Genomic DNA, 21,015 nt, shown 5'->3' with positions numbered 1-21,015 from the left:
ATCAGTTTAATAATTATTAATTATTTCATTATTATTAATACATATCAATTAAGTTTGATAATTATCAATTACGTATACCTAACATATACATAAGACACATATTATTACATATTATTACACATATGTATAAGACACTTATAGAAAACATATTTTTGTCTTCCTGTTTTTCTATTCAAAATAAAAATGAAAGAACAAAATCTTACAGTTCTTGACAGAGCTTTTCAACATTTTCTACAATTAATCGTCGTTCCTCTTTTGCAGCCTGCTTGCAACTCTCTTTAGCAGCTTCTTCTATTGCAGGTCCAACTTCTCGTTCATATCTTTTGAATAAATTTGGTGTTATAGATGGTATATTCATACAAGCCAGTATTTTATTTACACCCGAGCACCCAACTCCAGCGTGTACAGCTCCTGTCATTTATAAGTTAGAAGTTTAAATCAACATATTAATTTTGATAAATTATGTAATAATTAATAAAAATTACATAGATACAATGTTTGCGAATGGAAAAAATGTGTTGACTATAACTTACCTTATACAATTTTTGTGTTTACATCACTGTGTTTAGAGTTATCTTTTGATGTATGAATTTTTCTTGTAGCAACATCTGTAAATGTAGAACAATCCCGACAACGTACTTTTAAAATTGAATTTAAACCAAGTCGTCTTTCGTTTACTACATTTTTAAGTGAAAGATCTTTTTCACAGTAACAGCAAGTTAGATTTTTGGCAAGCTCGGACACTTCTACAATACGTCTTCCAACACATAAATGATTGTTTTCTTGACAGGACTTTTTCTTTTTCTTTGCTTTAGACATTGCCGCTAAAGTTTTAAGTCTTTTCTTCAATATTTTTTCTTTCATTAATCTTCCTTTGTAACGTACAACAGACATTTTCGCTTATATTTCTTCTAATTCCAAATAACCTCAATAGCATAACCTCAATAATCTCAATAACGCGAGCATCGCGAGCTAACCTCAATGGTATACTGACATTACTGACGCGAGTCGCGAGCGTACAGTGTTGCCAGATTGGTAAGACCATACAGGATTGGTTGAAAACGGTACAGTTTAGTCAAAAGTTTTACATAGATAAGTAGAGTTTTCCGTACATTATCGTATGCAGTGTGACCATTATTTTTTACTAATACTGTCGCGATACAACTACCTTAAGGTACACTTGACCCTCCAAGAAGAAATACGCGAACCATTTTACACCGTCCACAGATGCTTTATATCCATCGATGGTAGTGCCCCATCCGGCCTTTCCAAATGTACCAGACACGCGGCAAATGATCTTCCCGGTTCCTTGATTATATCTATAAATGAGAATAATATTCGATCATAATGAAGATTAATATCTTTATAAATAAATAGGAAAAACATTATAAAGCAACAATTGTGATAAAAATACCTTGGCGGTGGATCAACCAATGGTTCACTAAGATGGCATAGCGTGGAAGCGAATTTCGGCAATCATTCGGGTTCTATCGCCGTGACACCTCGCATATACATCTTATTCGTTTCGTACTACACCTCTTTATAAACCACCTATTCCGGACTGATTTTCCGTAGAACGCACGAAGAATGCATGAACACAGGTTCCTCCATTTCTGATAGTGTTCTGAAAGATGGTTTAGAATGGAGAGGTCGCATTCAATAAGTCTTAATTATCGATGACAATTAATAACACACCATACCTAACCTCTAAAGCATGTTTCCACTTGGCCTAATGCCCGGTGTCCACGATGCAAGAACTTGGTCCAAGTTTTGGTTTAAGCCAATCAACTTGCAGCTCTTACAGAAAAGCAGCAGTTTCATTGGCTTAAACCAAAACTTGGACCAAGTTCTTGCATCGTGGACACCGGGCTTTATCCTGAGGGTGCATCCCGATGGAGAAGAAATAGCGGAACGGAACAGTAACGGAAAAAAGATATGGTGGGGGGTTAACCAATCAGAGTAGTTCCGTTTCAATTCCGTTCCGTTATTTAGTGAGTGGGTTCCCCATGGCACGGAGCTGTTACGGAACGGAAAAGAAACGGAAAAATTTCTAACCTATTCTGTCGAAAGTTTGCAAATAAGTGCAGTGGATCGATCGGTTTGCAACATTTTTATTTTTGCAAATAAAAAGCAATATGTCGTCATCGGTAGGTATTACATGTAAAAATAAAATATATATGTTAAAATCCTATGTTATTAATATGTTAATGCTAATTAATGTGATATATTTTATTAATTTCCAGAAATTCAAATGTGGATATTGTCGCTGGATTGTTTGGTTCGATGAAGACGGAAAACTTTCACATCCTTGCTTAGCAAATCATGCGAATTTAATAATGGATAAAGATCGAAATCTCTTTATAAATGGTACGTATATTTGTGTACAAGAGAGGCAATATATATTCAATATAACTAATGATTAGAATATGTAAATGATATATAAATTTGTTGTAAAACTAAATCTGTTATTATTTAGATTCTTTAGAAACACACGTCGAGAGTGAGAATAACAGCACTGCCTGCGAAAAAGAAAATATTGCTCAAAACCGTCAAGAACACACTGACGACCACGATACTGAACAAAACCGTCAAGAACACACTGACGACCACGATACTGAAAAGTTAGATGAAGATTTAATAAGTGCCGTAAAAGAGCAGAGAGCACCGTTATATGATTTTCGCATACCTGTGAAAGAACGAGGAAGGAAACAAAAGGACTGCCTATGGCAAGAAGTCAGCAAATGTTTAAAAGGTTTAAAAGCATTGATATTTATTTACATATTTACTTATTTTCAAGGTTTTCTACACACACACACACACACACACACACGATACATATATACATATATATATATTTCTTAATTACACGTGTGTCACAGGTTTATATACCGCTACTGAAGCAGAAAAACGATGGACCTATCTTAAAGATTGTTATAGAAAGGCACTTTTACGGCACTTATTAAATCTTCATCTAACTTTTCAGTATCGTGGTCGTCAGTGTGTTCTTGACGGTTCTGAGCAATATTTTCTTTTTCACAGGCAGTGCTGTTATTCTCACTCTCGACGTGTGTTTCTAAAGAATCTAAATAATAACAGATTTAGTTTTACAACAAATTTATATATTATTTACATATTCTAACCATTAGTTATATTGAATATATATTGCCTCTCTTGTACACAAATATACGTACCATTTATAAAGATATTTCGATCTTTATCCATTATTAAATTCGCATGATTTGCTAAGCAAAGATGTGAAAGTTTTCCGTCTTCATCGAACCAAACAATCCAGCGACAATATCCACATTTGAATTTCTGGAAATTAATAAAATATATCACATTAATTAGCATTAACATATTAACATAGGATTTTAACATATATATTTTATTTTCACATGTAATACCTACCGATGACGACATATTGCTCTTTATTTGCAAAAATAAAAATGTTGCAAACCGATCGATCCACTGCACTTATTTGCGAACTTTCGACAGAATAGGTTAGAAATTTTTCCGTTTCTTTTCCGTTCCGTAACAGCTTCGTGCCATGGGGAACCCACTCACTAAATAACGGAACGGAATTGAAACGGAACTACTCTGATTGGTTAACCCCCCACCATATCTCTTTTCCGTTACTGTTCCGTTCCGCTATTTCTTCTCCATCGGGATGCACCCTGATCCTCTTTAGATCCGCCATACCTGCAAGAATAATAGGCAATAGGAATCAGAGATGCCAACTTTACGTTTCAGCAACCAGCTTCAAGCCAGCGCTGCCAGCGCTAAAAATCTATAGTTTATACTCGCTACTCGCTACGTGAGAGGGATATTGTCGCGGGAGAACACTGTGTGCTGATTGGTCATTTCGAATTGTATGCATTTATCGCATGGTATCATCGTGCTCTCGCGGTATCACGCGATCTTGTCGCGTGTGATAACCTTCTCCTCACATTTCGCCGTTTTTCGCGGCGACACATTGAATCCTGAAATTTCTCTAAACGCGATAAAGATACAAATTGAAGTTTTCAATGTGAAGAAAATTATTATTTCTGACAAGAGTTATTTTTAAGAGCTGAAGTGAAGTACTTAAGTATGGGCAAGTACGAAAAAGACAAACAAAAATATTGTAAGGAGTGGGAGTCCACCGAATGGGCTAAAGGTAAACTTGTGTATTTTACAAATGATACTGTAAAGAGTGTAAAACATGAATGCAAGCCTTTGTACATACTACATATGTATATAATGTGGTGCTTTATTTTGTATTCAATAATTTCGATACCGTGTTTAACGTTGAGATAAAACCGTTATTGTAGGATGGTTGCAACACATTGACTCGGCAAAATACAAGAATCCGAACAATCCAAACGAAGCTTATGGTAAAATTTGCGATCAATCATTAAGAAGTCATCTTTTGGATCTTCAAAAACATGCACGTTCGAAAAAGCACAGGGAGAATTCTGCAGTGTTGAACAGGACGAAATATAAATCTTTGATGAGCCACGGTAACAGCTATTGAGATTGATTTCATGTTTTCATTCTCCAGCCTTATCCTCAAAAGTTCATCCGTTACACGTTAAGTCGTTAAGCTGGAGGATAAGGCTGAGAATGTTTTAAATAATAGAAACACAATGAACTATAGTGCAGAATTCTTGTATATTCATATGATTTATCTTTTATTATTTGAAGGATATCAGGCTACAATAACTGCAGAGAAGAAAATCGTGGATATAAAGCTAGCATTATATATAACAATGCACTCATCTATTCGCTCGGTAGATCATCTAGGTGAGCTTCTATCAACCTTAGGAAAAGGAAGCAATCTCGAGAATCTACGATTACATAGGACGAAATGCTCAAATATGATAAAGCACGTGATTGCACCTGTTCTTTTCAAAGATTTGGTCAAAGCCATTGGGAAAAAAGGGTACTCGATTATTATCGATGAAAGCACCGATGTTTCAGTCACAAAGTACCTGGGCATGTGCATTAAATACTTCGATACCACAGAAAATCGCATGCTCACTGATTTTTTGGGCATACTAGAAGTAGAACGAGCAACGGCCATCGATTTACATATAAGAGTATTGTCGAGTATTTGCAACAAATTGGAATCCCGTTGAAAAATATGATAGCCATAGGCACGGATGGAGCAAGTAACTTGTGTGGGCGCAATCATTTTGTTTATACTCTATTAAAATGCGATGTACCAAACCTGCAACTCATGAGATGTACTTGCCATTCGCTGCATCTCTGTTCGTCGAAGGCGAGTGAAGAACTTCCGAGTTCTTTAAACTTTCTAGCGAGAGAAGTATTTAATTGGTTCAGCATCAGTCCGCTGCGCAAAATAAATTATAAGAAAACGTTTGATTTGATCAACTCCGGTAACGATGCTCAGAAATTTCGACAGATGATACAACTTTCGCGAACAAGATGGCTCGCATTTTACAACGTTGTCAAACAATTATTGGAGCAGTGGGTGGAATTGAAAACCCATTTTCGTATAGCTTGCGACGCTGAAAAGTGCTATACTGCACGAACGATCCGCGATATGCTCGAGGATGACTGCAACAGATTGTACCTAATATTTTTGAAGCCCGTTTTGTCTGAAGTACAGCACCTAAATACGTCGTTTCAGAGCGAAAAAATCAACAGAAGTTTATATGTAGAGATTTCTCTCGTATTTTTGTCGTTCGCTGGGCGGATTATAAAGCCAACTTTCTTGAGAGCCGCGCATAATAAGTCTCTCGTACAACAAGTAATTGATGCAGTTGATAACGACCTGGCCTTTTTGCCGGTTGCAGAAGTGGATTTCGGACAGGACTTCAGGAAGGAATTCCAAGGATCCCAAATCTCTGCGGAAAGAAAATCTCAGGTACAGCAGAGATGTTTTAATTTTCTGAAAAGATTTTTGACAGAAATGGCGCAGAGGCTTCCAACTAATTTTGAAATCTTCAAGAAAATTGAGCTATTGAGTCCAAACCGATGCACATCGCAAGTTCGAATTAAATTCGAGGAGTTTCCCTTGCAGGATTTCTTCAATTCTGACTGTGATGTCTCTCTGTACAAGAGCCAATGGGAAAAACTTAGTTTCGTCGATTGGAACGCTTATTATAAAGGTGATGTTCCAACAAATATTTTAATCTTTTGGCCTGATGTGTATATACACCGATGCTTGCAGCCGATTTATTTTCCGAGAACTGGCGGAAGTGGTGTTAAAAATGCTCACAATTCCTACGAGTAACGCTGTGGTCGAACGAGCTTTCTCAGCACTCACTCTGATAAAAACGGATTCGGAATAAACTGAGTACTTCGATGCTGCAATCTCTTCTCACAATCAGGATGCATTTTCAAGCGCACGAGAAGTGTTGCAAAACGTTTCAACCCTCAACGGAAATGATCGATCGTTTTAAATCAAGTTTCATGTATGAGTCAAAAACCGGAACGTCCGGACCTAGCTGCGCGAATTCCGATAGCGAAGAAAATGAAAATGAGAGTCTTCATGAAATGATTGACATTATCTCGGATATGTTGTAAATAGCAAAAAGTCATCATTCGATCATTGCGAAAGAGACACAAATTAATCATATTTGACATGAATAGTATTCAAACTTTATTTTATCTATTTCAATTTTTGTAACAATTGTGCAAGAATTTTCTTTTTGCTTTTTCAAACTTTTTCTTTTAGAACACATGTGTTTTCTTGCGGTGTCCGAATCATTTCTTTCTCATTCTCTTTATCTCAAGACGAAGCTGAAGTCTAAAACATAAAGAAGCTTAGTTTGAAACACAAAAAAAGACTGTGATGAATTAAAACTTGATAGTTTTCCTTTTTGTTTGTATAGGTTTGGTATATACTTGTTGGCATATTATTTTCAACTCTTTTGTCATCTCAGAAATAAAAGTGCGCTTTTATCGCTAAAAGAGAGTTGAGTTGAGAATATGGACCATTATATTATTATATATGGATTAATACTATTACTTAATAACAATTTTTTTAAAATAATATATATATATTAGTCTAGATTTAATGATCAATGTTTTTTTCAATTTCGCCCGTCCCTATTAGATAGTACTGGCTGCTTCGGCTAGTTTGAATCTTTGAATATTTGAAGGAACCGAGAAAACGCATTTCCGCTGGTAATTAGTGGTAATTTGGCGATATTTTTGGCGATTTTTCAATTTTTTTGGCGATTTTTGGCGATTTTAAAGTTGGCGCTTTTTGGCGATTTGGGTGACCTCTAGTGGCGTTTTGAGACTTCGAATAACTGGCAACCCTTCTGTAACTCTTAACGACAGTTTCGTTATCGTTATATTGTCGTTGCGCAGCTTTTTTACTATACATAATATCTGCGCAACGCAAGTATAACGATAACGAAACTGTCGTTAAGAGTTACAGAATAGGGGGGCTGGCCGCTTCGCCACAGTCGTCATTCGCCGCTTCGCCCCCCGCTTCGCCTTCTGCCGCCTCGCCACTCGCCTCTTCCTCGTGTTTTTGAATATCTAAATAAAACATATAAAAAATAAATAATACATTATCGTAATATATAAAACGTCAAGAAGTGTTATGTCGAAAAATAATGTCATTTAGAGAGGAAATTTGAAATTTATTGAGATTCAATTATCAATTTTAAATTCTTAATAAATTTTCCAACATATTAGAACGTACACTGTCTTTACTTTTAATTTTTAATTGAGATAAAAAAAAGAGAAAGTATTGTTGCGCCCGTGCCGCGCGCTTCATGCGAGTCGCCCGGTAGTAAATGTCGCGCCGCGAATCGTCCTTAGTGACGCTTGTTTATGTGAATATTGATTTTCTCTGATGCTCAATTGATTATTGATTTTCCTACCAGATGTTCAGTTATAGATGTTCTGTTTATACCCGATGTTCAGATTTGCTCTGGGTCTCGTCTCGTTTGGACGTGTCAGCCCGAGCTCTTCTTTAATAACGGGAGATTAATAAAAGAGTTTCCTTTTCTAACAACGTGTCCTCTTTTCTTGTGAGAGTCCTGAGAAACGCGCCGCGAGTGAGTGAGAGAGTGTAAACGTGCGGCTGACGCTTGACGAGCGTAACAGTATAATAACTTAGAATTTTTTTGATCTGACTATTTTTGCAACTATATGCATTTCAAAATATTATTTAAAAATGCCGTGATATACATATTGTTCTTCGCGAATCAAGTGCTAATAAAAAATTATTTTCACATTTCTGTGATGAAAATAACATGCATTAAAAAAATTATAGAAGCATGTATAACTTACATTTTATTTCTCTCCTTCATAAAACGTCCTCCTCTCTTTTTTCTTTTTTTAATGTTTTCTTTCTCTTTTTTTGTCATCCTCTGTCTCTTCCTCTATTCCTTCATTTCTTTCCTTTACATCTTTTTCTATTTCTATGTTGTTTTGCTTTTGTCGCTGTTTCTTTTCCTTTATTTTTGCCTCGTCTGACCTATATCATAAATTTAATTTATGTGTCTTAATATAGTCTTAATATATCCCAGAGATAACACGCCTTATAATATAGATATTATATAAAAGATATTATTTATTAAAAGATATAACATTTCTGTAAATATTTCTTTTTCTTTCTTTTATATTATTCGATTCTCTCTAAACTGGGATTTATTTGGTCATGCAACAACAACATGTTAGTTCAGCATTACAAAGTTATATAAGTTTTGTACAGAATCGATTTACTGAGAAAGTGCGTAATATGGATATGTGTAACGTGTACATACGTGTTCACAATGCGTTAAACTTGGATTTGTAGATTCGCTGTGTCAAAAAGATTACATGAATCTAACCTTCTTGCGAGAATATCTTTTAGATATGCGTGTTGTTTGGGATATTTTAACAAAAGGAAACAGCAAAATATGTTTTTACTTTCATTCTTACGGCACAGGGCTGCGTTCCAAAATTCACTCTAGTTAACTAAAATGCTATAGTGTAAGTGATGTAAATTATAGATTTTAGTTAACTAGAGTGAGTTTTGGAACATGACCCAGCACGGCACACTCTTCTGTTTCCGCTGCGCAGCAATAACGACGAACGACGGATAACCGGGATAACAGCAGACTGTATAATAGTGCCTCGGCGCACCGAGCGATACTACCGATCTTGATATTTTGTATTTTTATTCTTATGATTTCCACTGTATATACTGATGATTTCATCGTTTTCCGCGACATGTATCTGTAAGATTGTAATATTTAAAACAAGATTTGTAAATCTATAGATTATTATAGTTTCAGTGAATTAATTCTCAAACATTTCGTTTTTATACAATATATTATTATTATGTTATAAAAGATAAATTTGCAAAATTAAATAAATGAGAATTTGTGTTTTTTCTCCATTGAACTGTCATTTGCAAATATATTTTAAATTCTCGCGTCAGAATTTTTTGAACACCCTTTGAAGATACGTCGAGAGTGAGCTTGATTGACACAAGGCGCATTAATTCCATCCTTCATTAAATATGAGAATTATAATTTTCAAATATTTACTGCAAATAAATATAATATTAGCAAGAATGAAAAGAAATATAATTAAATATTTAATACAACTTTGTTCTAAATGGAGGATTCATATTTTATATTTAATAAAACGATAACGATAAAAAATTAGACTATATTAAATATATTTTAAATTTAAATAATTCTTTGAAATATATAATTATTGTAAAAATATACGTATTGTATATATACATATCTATATTTTTTATATGTGTATATAGATATATTTTTTTCTTTTTAAGGGGGTAGTATACTTCTATTTTTTTGAAAAATTCGATTTCCTAAAAACATCATTTTTGTGTATATATGTAAAATTAGTGTACAAACACTTTTTGTTTTTTGATCTGGTTGACATAATATCTCGAGTTAGAAACGTCTGAAACAAAAAATTCAAACGGGATATTAAAATATAAGTGGCTATAGCCGGTACTAGAATCATAATTTTTTAATTATTTTTAACCCTTTTTTTAAACAATTTTAGTTGCAAAAAAAGGTTCGAAATATTCAAAAGTCCGCCATTTTGTTTTTTTTTACCCAAAATGTTTAATTATAGTACCGGCTATAGCCACTTACTAATATTTTAATATCCTGTTTGAATTTTTTGTTTCAGACGTTTCTAACTCGAGATATCATGTCAACCAGATTTCTATGGGGTACCCTGATAGTCGCCATTCTGTCGCCATAAATAAGAAAAAAAATTTTTTTATGTATTTTAATATATGTGAGAAAATATATAAAAGTTTCGAGATATTTCAATACATTTTACTATGACAAAAAAATTCTTGAAAATATGTGCAATAGAAGTATACTACCCCCTTAATAAGAAAAATATATTTTACTGCGACAAAAATGTTATTTGATTCAATTAATTGGCTTTAATATTAATGATAGTAACATTTTTCTATAGAATTATCTTACCTATATTAATATTTTTTAATATAAACGTATTTTTCTTCAAAGCGAATGCTAGACATGTTTTTGATTGCATTTAGTAACTTTGGTGGATAATTTAGTTCTTATTATGTCATCGTGCAAGCTAAAGCCAATTCCTAAGAAAATTCAGATTTTTAAGGCTCCTGGTTGGCTCGCGAGCCAACTCCGCGTTGACAGTGGCGACCTGGCGACTTAAGTCAAAGCGGTGAAAAGAAGAACCTTTTGACATTTTAGTCCTTATTTTAAATATTCTTTGATTTGGCACTTACGGGAATAAATACGTCTTTTATCTGTCAATTAGAAAGAACAAAACATTTTAATACTTTAATATATGCATGGGAAATATGAGTAATATCCGTTATTTTTTGTCATTTTCTACACTGTATGATATTTAAGAAAACTATTACGAATTATATGCAGTACATTATTTTATACAATGTATATATTACAAGTTGAAAATAATGATTATTTAAAACTACAAATATAAGACATAACAATAGTTTCCCCCTTCGATTAATACCAAGTCGACCTTGGGCTCTAATGGTGCTTTAATTTCAACTTTAATGGTCGAGATGTTTAATGTCGAAAATTACGATGTCATAACCCGCGCTGGTCTCCAGCCGAGTTTCCGCTAAGGAAAGCACGACCATACGCATTCGTCAAGCAGTCTATGACTAAGGGGGTGCTCGTGATTGTTAGCACACCCTATGTACTACAGGCGCGAATCTCGTACTTCCTCGCTATGACCGTGCCTGCAAGCCATGCATTCCTTCCATTCAGGAATTCATTAAGCCCGATTCTACACAGCCGCGCAAATATAGCTCGCAGACATCAGCCAAACGTCCGACGAGAATTTGGACGCCGGCTTAATCCGCAATTTACGTGGAATTCGAATAATCATCCCATCGAGGGGGAGAACGGTTGCCTTCTTTTTCAACGTAATGCAAAATTTGATCTTCCGCGCGTGTACTCATTAATGGAAATTAACGTCTTCATTGTATATGTATATGTATACATACATATACACATATATGCAACGTGTTACTTCACATACATGCAGTAATATATATATATTATACAATGTATATATTGTATTATGCAATAGATATCTAATAGATATGCAATCTATTAGAGTTTGACTCTATTCTATTTCTATTTAAGTAGCAACGAAAGAATTTCTACATGCAAAAAAGAGGAAGAGTGCAAGACCCTCATCAATAGTCGATCAATAAGAGACCCTTATCTCTGCCCATTCTTTATCTATCCGTATTCTCTTCAGCGTGCATTCGAGCTCGTTTCCAACGAGCTCAAAATACACTCGGTAGCACTCCGAGACGTGGTCCCATATCCGGCGGCAAATCTTATGCGAACGTAGAATAGACCGTAATGAATTCCTGAATAGGCGGGCTATATACACGCGGAACCGCGGAAGTAAGTCCAATTTGCTCATATCTGCACATGCGTGATGCATGAGTTTCGTATCGGATACGAGGACAGAATACATCCTGTCAACGTGTGCTGAGTAAACAGTGTCTTCGCGATCAACGGCGCTACGGCGGGATCAATTTTCAACCGTGAATGATGGCCGCGGAAGCGTAGAAATCGGTGTATAGTATCGAGACCGATCGTTCAAGAAATAGAATAATGGTTCCTATTTATAACACGCACAATAAATCTTTGAAATAGAAGCCTGGCATAATAACGAGGAAAACAAGTAAAATAAAAAAAGAATTTTCTTTCGCTCACCTGTTATTATTATAATTCTTATTATTATAAATATTATTTATTTTGCCTTTGATTCGAATTGTTGCGACACCATATACATCACGATTGACGCAGATTTTGTACATAAATATTTATTGGCTATTCATAAACACTCATTAGCTAGAATGGAAATCACGACCAGCATAAAAAGGATAAAAAGGAAGAGATAGAAGAGTAAAGTGTGCCACGCCAACTTAAAGGTATCGCAATTCTATCGCTTCACCAAAAATTATTCTTTTATAACCGCATAACTGTGCCCAACAACATTTGCATAATTTTCATAATGCATTAACGAGATTTCCATCGGAGACGCGATGCGCCGAGCGCAAAACTGTATAATCAACGGGCGGACGGGCGTGCGGTCGGCGGACGTGCAAACACGGATATACTTCCGGTTCACCGCGACGATCGTTTCCTATCGGCTGCGCGTGTCGGTCCATCTAGTACGAATCTCGAAAAGCACGAATCTCACGTTTCCTCATGCGAACGACAGGGAGATCCGTATAAGCCTACAACTCACAATCAGTTATACTTTGAGGTACAGCTTTGTAATAATACGCAATACTTTTGTTGCAATTTTTAATAATAATGATATTAAATTCAAATAATTTCGTAACTATCTGCATTTCGTGTTTGCTTAAACTTAGCTATCGAGACACAAGTCAAAGCTATATAATCGAAAGTTCACTCAAGAATGTTTCAACTTGAAATATTCTTGATTTCGAGGGAACGCAGTTAAACTTCGAACATCTTGTCGGGCGACACTCGGTATAATATTGTTCTATGGTGTTATACGCAGACGATGATGTATTACAGAAACTCTATCATCTCGCGAGGCAACGTTTTGAATAAAACATCTCGATATCTTTCGAATCGAGTTATACGTCGCGAAGAATAGGAAAACATAAATAACACCTCGCGATAAAAATTCAATGATCATTTCTCATTTTTCATGCGAGGATGGAGGAGGAATCAGTGTCGGATCGACCTTCCACTTTTGAGGCGGGGAAAGTCATGCTTCAGTTTCGATAAGGAAAGCGTCGCGACGTTTAAATCGCACTCTAATGGAACGCTCGACGTCTGTGTATTTGTTGCGGTATTGCGGTTATTCCATTATAAAGGGCCCCCCTAGATCGATAACGCACACCACGAAATTTAGCCTTATCAGGACCGATAATGCGTTAATGCGAACACAAGCAGCGTTCCGACAAATAGAAATTAGTCCGACAAAATCGACTGTTTAAGAAATAACACTCATTTGCAAAATTCCCGGTGAGCCGAGATAACGAAAGTACGGAACGTCTTACGAACATTCTAAGTTTCAACGTAATGAACGTCAAATTGGGCTCGATCGTTACGGATTCGATTATCATGCCTCGCCCTATCTCATCGCGAGTAATAACCGTAGAAATTCTGACTAATTACGACTGGCAATGTTTGCTAAAATGTGTACTTTAACCACAAGTGGTGCCATTGATAATGTAACGCGGGATAATTACACTCCTTGAAATAATCGCGCTGATTTCCAATCGATATTTTATATCACGCTCTACTTTTGCGAAAAGAAGGCACGGCGAAATGTTACCGATCGCCGCGAGTAAAATATCGCACCGAGGGGGTCGTAATAACGATACGACAATGCGGCGGGTTAACAAATACGTAAATCCTATTCTCGTAACACCTCGTAAATCTGGCGTTAATTTCTCCCACGAAATTGGCGCGACGCCAAAAGTGTAAAAAGTTCGGTCGCTTGAATAAAGTCAACGTCGTGCTCGGAGGCTCGTGGGAGAGAAAAGTATAGGAGGCGTGAAACCATTTTAGCCGTGTGAACACGGCTTTCCGATCCGCGAATTCTCTACAAGTAACAACGTTTTTCGATAAGAGGTCGCCCATAAATCAAACTCGCGTCAAAGAGGCTCGCGATTCGCGGGATTCGTCTCGCTCGATCGCACCGGGCCGTGCGCCGGAACGGCTGTTATTCCAACGTTCGCGTAATGACGCGCGTCCCCTCCGAACACGCTTGTTGTCGCGATTCGTTAAAATGCACACCGTCGCCCCGATCCCTCGTATCGCTGACGATCGTTAGCGACACGTACCTACGCGTCACATTTCGTTAAACGCCTTTTAATTGCGCGCAAATTCCCGCCCGCATGAAAATCCAGAGGCCGTACAATAAATATCGCTCTTCTCCCCGTACACGCGCTTTTAATCAGCCTGTTATACGTTATAATCGCATTAAATGTGTTTTATTGCCGTCGGACACAGTGCGTTGCAATGCGGTAAGCGACGAGAGTAAGTTTTCTGATCTCACGCTTGTTTGGCTCGCATAGATATCCTTTTTCCTAACCCCTCTTACAGTGATGCCAAATGGTGCTGTTATGCATGTGGTAGTAGATCATACGATGCTACTACCACATACATGACATTTCGGTGTTGCCGATATCAAAACCGAAAATTGTCAAAACGTTTGTGAGGCTTTGGAAGCGAGCGAGCCGGCCAGGGCCGGACAATACGAAAGGCACGATGGAATCGGCTCGCTTGCAAGTAAATTGTACGTTTTAATAGCAAAATAATTTGAGGTTTAATAATAATAAAGAATTCAAATTTCTAGATATTAAATTAAAATTATGATATAACATAATAATTTGACGAATCTCGATAATTCGACCGAAATAACAATTTCGAATTTTTATTGTGTCTTGACATAATTTTGATTCGTCAAATTATTATGTTATATCATAATTTTAATATATATATATATATATATATTAAAAAAAATTATGATATAACATAAATAAATAAATAAATATATATATATATATATATATATATATACACATACGTTGCAATTAGAACAATTTGATGAAGCGTATTCCTCCATTTGTTTTATGCGTGAATTGCGTGATTTGCAGACCGTTTCTCGCAAGCAGCAAGCATCACTCTGGCCGTCCTTAGGAAATTCGGGACTAATAACAATGCACAACTGCAATACATTACATTACCTAAAAAAAAAGAAAGTGGTAGTATTATACCTCGAAAAAACCTAAGTTTCAAGTTTTAGATCCTTATATCTCGAAAAATCTCAAAAAAATCTAAGCAGTAGTATCTTTATTTCCGAAAAATTATAACCCAAGTGATACACGTCACAAAATTATGTTACCTTATCAAAAAGAAGAGTCGCGCTTCAAGTGATCTATTACAATTACAAAAAAGAAATGATATCTCTTTAAATTAGAGCGCCAATTACAGAGAGAACATGTATATTGCCTCAAAAAATAATTGTTGCACTACTTTGAAAAATCTTTACATTGTGTCAATTAGAAAAGATTGTATAATAACAATTTATAAAATTAAAAAATTTTATTTAAATTTAACAAGGGAATACAAGATATTTAAATACAAAGTTATTTACATGTGTATTTTTTAATGGCCACAAAGAATTACAGAGGTAATAGTACAAAATAAAAATATTTTATTAAAATACATAAATTTTTCTTGTAAAAAAACTTGGCGCTGCTAGACCTCGAAATTTTAAATAAATATCCGCGTGTACTTGGCGCGAGACACTACCGTGTCTCTTGATTTTAAAGAAACATGAGAAATCAATTAAGTATGGTTGTAGTAAATAATTTAACGAATTTGAATTGAACATATAATTTTTATTTATATTTTATAAAAAATATAATAGAGTATACAGCAATAACACAGTCCCGCCTTTAAGACAAGCAACCTTAAAATATTTCTGACCGTCTATTCTCCCACAGCCATAAGTCGGTCATCTAATATGCACACACCAACTGCATCCAGGGGCACACTCATTTGGCGCAACTATAATCCACATTTTTAGACAATCATAATCGGTTTTAGAATTATAACTATATTGCCACATCCCTGGTAACCATATCCGATAGAAAATGATTAAAAACGGCTATATCTGTATCGTTTTTAATCGTATCTTATCGGTTCTATCGTTGCATATTTAGAAGACAGATAAAACATTAATCGAATCGAATCGGTTTCTATCGTTTTAGGTCCGAATAAGAAAATAACTATACAAATTTTATAGTTATGAATCGTTTTTTATATGTACACGTATTGCCCATCTGACGCAATCGTATATACACGATATAATATGTATTTATGGTAATAATTTTACCGTATGCATTAATACGGATATATAAGAATAAAATGATAGACATCTTATCGATATTTATATGACTTAACCGAACCGATACATCTATTGTTTCTTATCAGGATTTTCTGACATACAACTTATCATCTTCTTTATGGCAGCAAATCGGTTCGTTTTTTATCGTATATTAATGATATAAATTGAATCGTTTAAAAACCTTCTACTTTGTATATGTTTGTATAAAGTTAAAACGATAGACATCTCGTCGATATTTATACGATTTAACCGAACCGATACATCTATCGTTTCTTATCAGGATTTTCCGACATACAACTTATCATTTTCTGTACGGCAGCAAATCGGTTCGTTTTCTATCGTATATTAATGATATAAATTGAATCGTTTGAAAACCTTCTACTTTGCATATGTTTTTATAAGGTTAAAACGATAGACATCTCGTCGATATTTATACGACTTAACCGAACCGACACATCTATCGTTTCTTATCAGGATTTTCCGACATACAACTTATCATCTTCTGTACGGCAGCAAATCGGTTCGTTTTCTATCGTATATTAATGATATAAATTGAATCGTTTGAAAACCTTCTACTTTGCATATGTTTTTATAAGGTTAAAACGATAGACATCTCGTCGATATTTATACGACTTAACCGAACCGACACATCTATCGTTTCTTATCAGGATTTTCCGACATTCTTTGCTTCGTACTTCCTTTTTTCTTTCTTCGAGATTTAAGGCAGTTTGTCCCGGTTTAGTTCCGACAGCATTACTCAAAAACCTTAGAGGCTCATCAGTATTAAAAGATACAACTGCAGCGTTACAACGAGCTTCATATGATCCTTTTAAATCATAATTAATTTGTTTTCCACCAATACACTTAGAAATGACAGAGTTAAACGTCTCAACTCTGTTACTGTCTTTATCTAGCAACAAACTTCTTGCGTTCCAACTTATCTGTTTCAACACATTTTGCAATTTCTCATAAAGTCCGAATTTTTTTAATTCTGGTACATAATTTTTTTCATTCTCTTTCTGTGATCCATCGCAGAAATATCCTATTTGTACACAATCTTTATGTTCACCAAAGACATGACTTATTACATTCTCAAGATCTTTCTTCAATGCTATTATCTTTTCCCGCATTGAAGTGTGTCCTTCATTACGGTGTTTCACAGCTTTGGTTACTGCTGTTCTAATTCTTAATATCCGGTTTCCGATTATATTTCGCAATTTTCCAAAACGTCCTTTTGTTTTCGCAATTTCTTTGATTTTTGTGGCTATAAGTTACGAAGCAAATGATTTCGACATTCTATTTTTTCAATAAATACATTTTGATATGGATTTGCTTCAATTATTTTTTTATATACATTGCTATCTCCATCAGCTATAAATGTAGAATAAATTAATCCATGCTTCTCTATGCTTCTTTTAAATCCCTCTGCGATCGCATCTGCTTCCATGCTCGTTGAACTGCGATCTCTTTCCCAATTTTTATAACATTTGTGATGTTTAGCTTGCATGTTTAGCTTTTCCGCTTTTTCACAAATAACGCAATATTTATTACGTACACCAATATCTAAAACCTTTCCGGTTCGTGCGCCGCATATTGTGCCAACACCTGATAAGGAATCATATCGTCCTGTTCTATATGATCGTTTCATCCAACTTCCATCAGCAATTACTGCTATATGTGGTATTCCATTAATAATATCATTATGTTGTAATGCTAACGTACGTTCTTCCTCTGCAGCAGCATTCATACATTCTTCGGCTGCTTTTGCAAATCCTGCAGCAACTTTATCATGTACTTTCTGATAAGTGCTGCTGTTCATGCATCGAATATCAACGGCAGCTAAACTTTCTTTCAATTGTGTATATCCCGTTTCAGTTAATATTGTGCCCGCCACTGCTCCTAGATTCGTATCTAGCTGTTCTTTTGGAGGTGGCTCACTCCAGATATTGCTTTCGAAATTACACATGCGGCATTTAAAAAAAAATTGACTTCAGTCCCACTTCCCGAACTCCGATAAATATTAAATCTCGGAAACAACATTCAACTCCGCGACAATGTTCATCAAATTTTTCGTGCAATTTTTTAAACACATGTGCAAAATTCATTATACAATTTCCGAGCTTAACTACATTTTTTATGCGATATCAGTCAAGTTGATTATCTATTAGATATGGTTGTTCTTCATTTTCTGAATGGTATTCTCCCTCATCTTCGAGAATATTTATTAATTCTTCTGCACTTAAGGAGGCTCTTACCTCGATCATAATATGACAGATCTTTATGAAATTAATATATGTTGTAAAGTGAACCACAACGGACCGATGCCCAAAACTTGAGCATAGGTTGACGATAAAAACTGTAAAAATATCAGTATTGAAATTCGCATTTTTAACACAGGGCATATGGTAAACACTAAAATTTTTGCCGGAAGTGATGTATTTTCTTGGCAAGTTTGCGAGCCAGGTAAACAAAAAACTAAGGAATTGTAGTTAAAATAATAATCTTTCTAATGATAAGAAGAAAACTTGGTGTTGACGATGAGTTATAAAAGATATTGTAGTTTTAATATGACGTACGACAGGTTAGGCGAATGATCTTCCGAGTGTCAAAATCGCGCCAAGTTTCTAACCTCACTTGCACATGTCTTTTCTCTGCGCTGTATGGTAGCGGCATAATTATTCTCTCGCGCATCGACAACCTTTATTTTCGAGAATTTTCCTTTCATTTTTCCTCTCAGCATTCTCACGTTATATATCTTTCTTTTGGCTCCATCTCTTCATCGCATCAATCGCTACAACGCTACACGGCTACACCTCACTTAGCTACACACTGCTGCAGACGACGTTGTAACACGCGCATGTTATTATTCTGCTCTTTAGCACTGACGTAGTCAACTGACTTATTGTATAAATTTTAATATTTACACTAATAGAACATATAACTTACTCTTACACTATGTAAAAATCATTATTTATTTTTTTATTTAATTTTCCGATAATTTTATAACCAATTATTAATGATAATTTTTCGGTTGCTACATTGATTAGAGCAGCCGGGTAAGAGCCTCCTTAATGCGCAGATTGAATCCTTTCTTCGTCATTATCGTCAACAGTAAGACCCATTTTTAATAATTTATCCTGAATTAAAATATCTTGAAGAGCTCGTTCGTCTTTATCAAATGTAATCATATCTTATTCATGTGCGGAAGTAGTCGTATTATATTTAAACATATCTTTTTCCTCTTCTTCAGGCGTATTGTAAGCAGTCGTATCGCATTCAAACACATTTTTTTCCTCTTCTTCAAGTATACCTTTATAATTAAACTGCTCTGTTAATTTTAATTGTTTCCTATAAAAAAATAAAAAAAAACACTCGTAATACTTCCCAACATAATCGGTTTCCCCGCTTATGCGTCGCTTACAAATGTACCTACTTTTTTAAATACACGCGCGTGTATTAACCCTCGGAGAACACACCTATTTTTTCATTCACGGAGAACACTGTGGGTCAATCTGACCCTACACACACTTTGATCGTCCACCATTTTAAATTGACGAGTGCGATCAGCTTAAAAAAATTTCCAGATGTACTTGGAACACTGTTAAATCAATTGATATAAATAAAAAGTGCCGTTGGAATTATTTACATATAAAAAAAAATTAAAAAAAAAAATTTTTTTTGAAAAAACAATTTATAAAAAAAAATTATTTTTTTTATTTTTAATATTCCTGACTAAAAATTTACGTGTATATTTTTGATATCTCTAAAACTCGAGGTGAGGGTCAAATTGACCCTGTGTGTTCTCCGAAGGTTAAGGATGTATGGATAACATCTCAAATTATTATCAAAAATCTAAAATTTTCATATTGTTCTATTATTACGTCTGAGTGTCTGCGTGAAATTTTAACACAATTCTCTTATTGGTTTAAAAGTTATTTAATTTTTTTTGTTTGCATATTGATTCTTATCATATCTCGGGATTGGCTGCACCAATCTTATTCGGACTGGTCGCAATCGAAAGCTTGTATCGACATTATATTTAAAAAAATGTAGTTACATTTTTTATTACGACTTTAGTTTCTGAGATATTTTAATCAAAAGTTTGTTGACACATGAATTGTCTTCTTATTCTTATTCTCCTTTATTTTTTCCTTCATCAAATTATGAGAATAAGAAAGAAATTTATACGTCAACAAACTTTCGATTAAAATATCTAAAAAACTAAAGCCGTAATAACAAATGTATAACTACATTTTTTGAATGTCGATGCAAGCTTTCAATTGCGACTAGTCCGAATAAGATTGGTGCAGCCAATCCCAAGATATAATAAGAGTCAATGCAAACAAAATGATTAAATAAGCATATTTTAAACCAATAACAGAATTGTGCTAAAATTTGATACAGATACTCAGATGTAATAATAGAACACTGTATGAAATTTTTAGATTTTTGGTAATACTTTGAGTTACCCATGCATACATCTAAAAAATGTAAGAAGAAAACTAAAAAATGAAAGAAAACAAGTTAAAAAGATAGCTGCATGTCACATTAATTTTACGACTATTTAGTGATTTTTAAAGCCAAAGGAAAGTGTTCGGTATATTTTAAAAATGTGCTGAATCAATTACAATTGTGATTTAT

General features: G+C 34.8%; 2 protein-coding genes, 1 long non-coding RNA gene and 2 pseudogenes across 3 annotated transcripts; 3 read left to right on the top strand and 2 right to left on the bottom strand.

Moving 5' to 3' along the window:
* Nucleotides 1-1,997: 1,997 nt before the first annotated feature.
* On the top strand, nucleotides 1,998-2,963 carry LOC143896708 (uncharacterized). The gene is made up of 4 exons (XM_077404705.1): nucleotides 1,998-2,147; nucleotides 2,244-2,367; nucleotides 2,477-2,733; nucleotides 2,880-2,963. The coding sequence occupies exons 1-4, from the start codon at nucleotides 2,136-2,138 to the stop codon at nucleotides 2,961-2,963; spliced, it is 477 nt and encodes a 158-aa protein (XP_077260831.1). The 5' UTR covers nucleotides 1,998-2,135.
* On the bottom strand, nucleotides 2,745-3,770 carry LOC143896709 (uncharacterized). The gene is made up of 3 exons (XR_013256732.1): nucleotides 3,409-3,770; nucleotides 3,192-3,315; nucleotides 2,745-3,082 (listed from the first exon to the last, which is right to left on the bottom strand). It is a non-coding gene; the product is annotated as an uncharacterized LOC143896709 (long non-coding RNA).
* A 14-nt stretch (nucleotides 3,771-3,784) lies between these two features.
* On the top strand, nucleotides 3,785-5,117 carry LOC143896705 (uncharacterized). Its single transcript, XM_077404703.1, has 3 exons — nucleotides 3,785-4,156; nucleotides 4,311-4,499; nucleotides 4,684-5,117. The coding sequence occupies exons 1-3, from the start codon at nucleotides 4,090-4,092 to the stop codon at nucleotides 5,115-5,117; spliced, it is 690 nt and encodes a 229-aa protein (XP_077260829.1). The 5' UTR covers nucleotides 3,785-4,089.
* Nucleotides 5,118-5,122: 5 nt separating this feature from the next.
* Nucleotides 5,123-7,265, top strand: LOC143896704 (uncharacterized; annotated as a pseudogene).
* An 8,593-nt stretch (nucleotides 7,266-15,858) lies between these two features.
* On the bottom strand, nucleotides 15,859-19,475 carry LOC143896711 (uncharacterized; annotated as a pseudogene).
* Nucleotides 19,476-21,015: the final 1,540 nt, after the last annotated feature.

Source organism: Temnothorax americanus, unplaced genomic scaffold (assembly GCF_048541705.1).
Source record: "Temnothorax americanus isolate GAGA-0224 unplaced genomic scaffold, ASM4854170v1 Scaffold193, whole genome shotgun sequence".
Taxonomy (NCBI): Eukaryota; Metazoa; Arthropoda; class Insecta; order Hymenoptera; family Formicidae; genus Temnothorax; species Temnothorax americanus.
The sequence above is the reverse complement of the archived record's forward strand: the minus strand, read 5'-3'. Positions and strand labels throughout refer to the sequence as shown.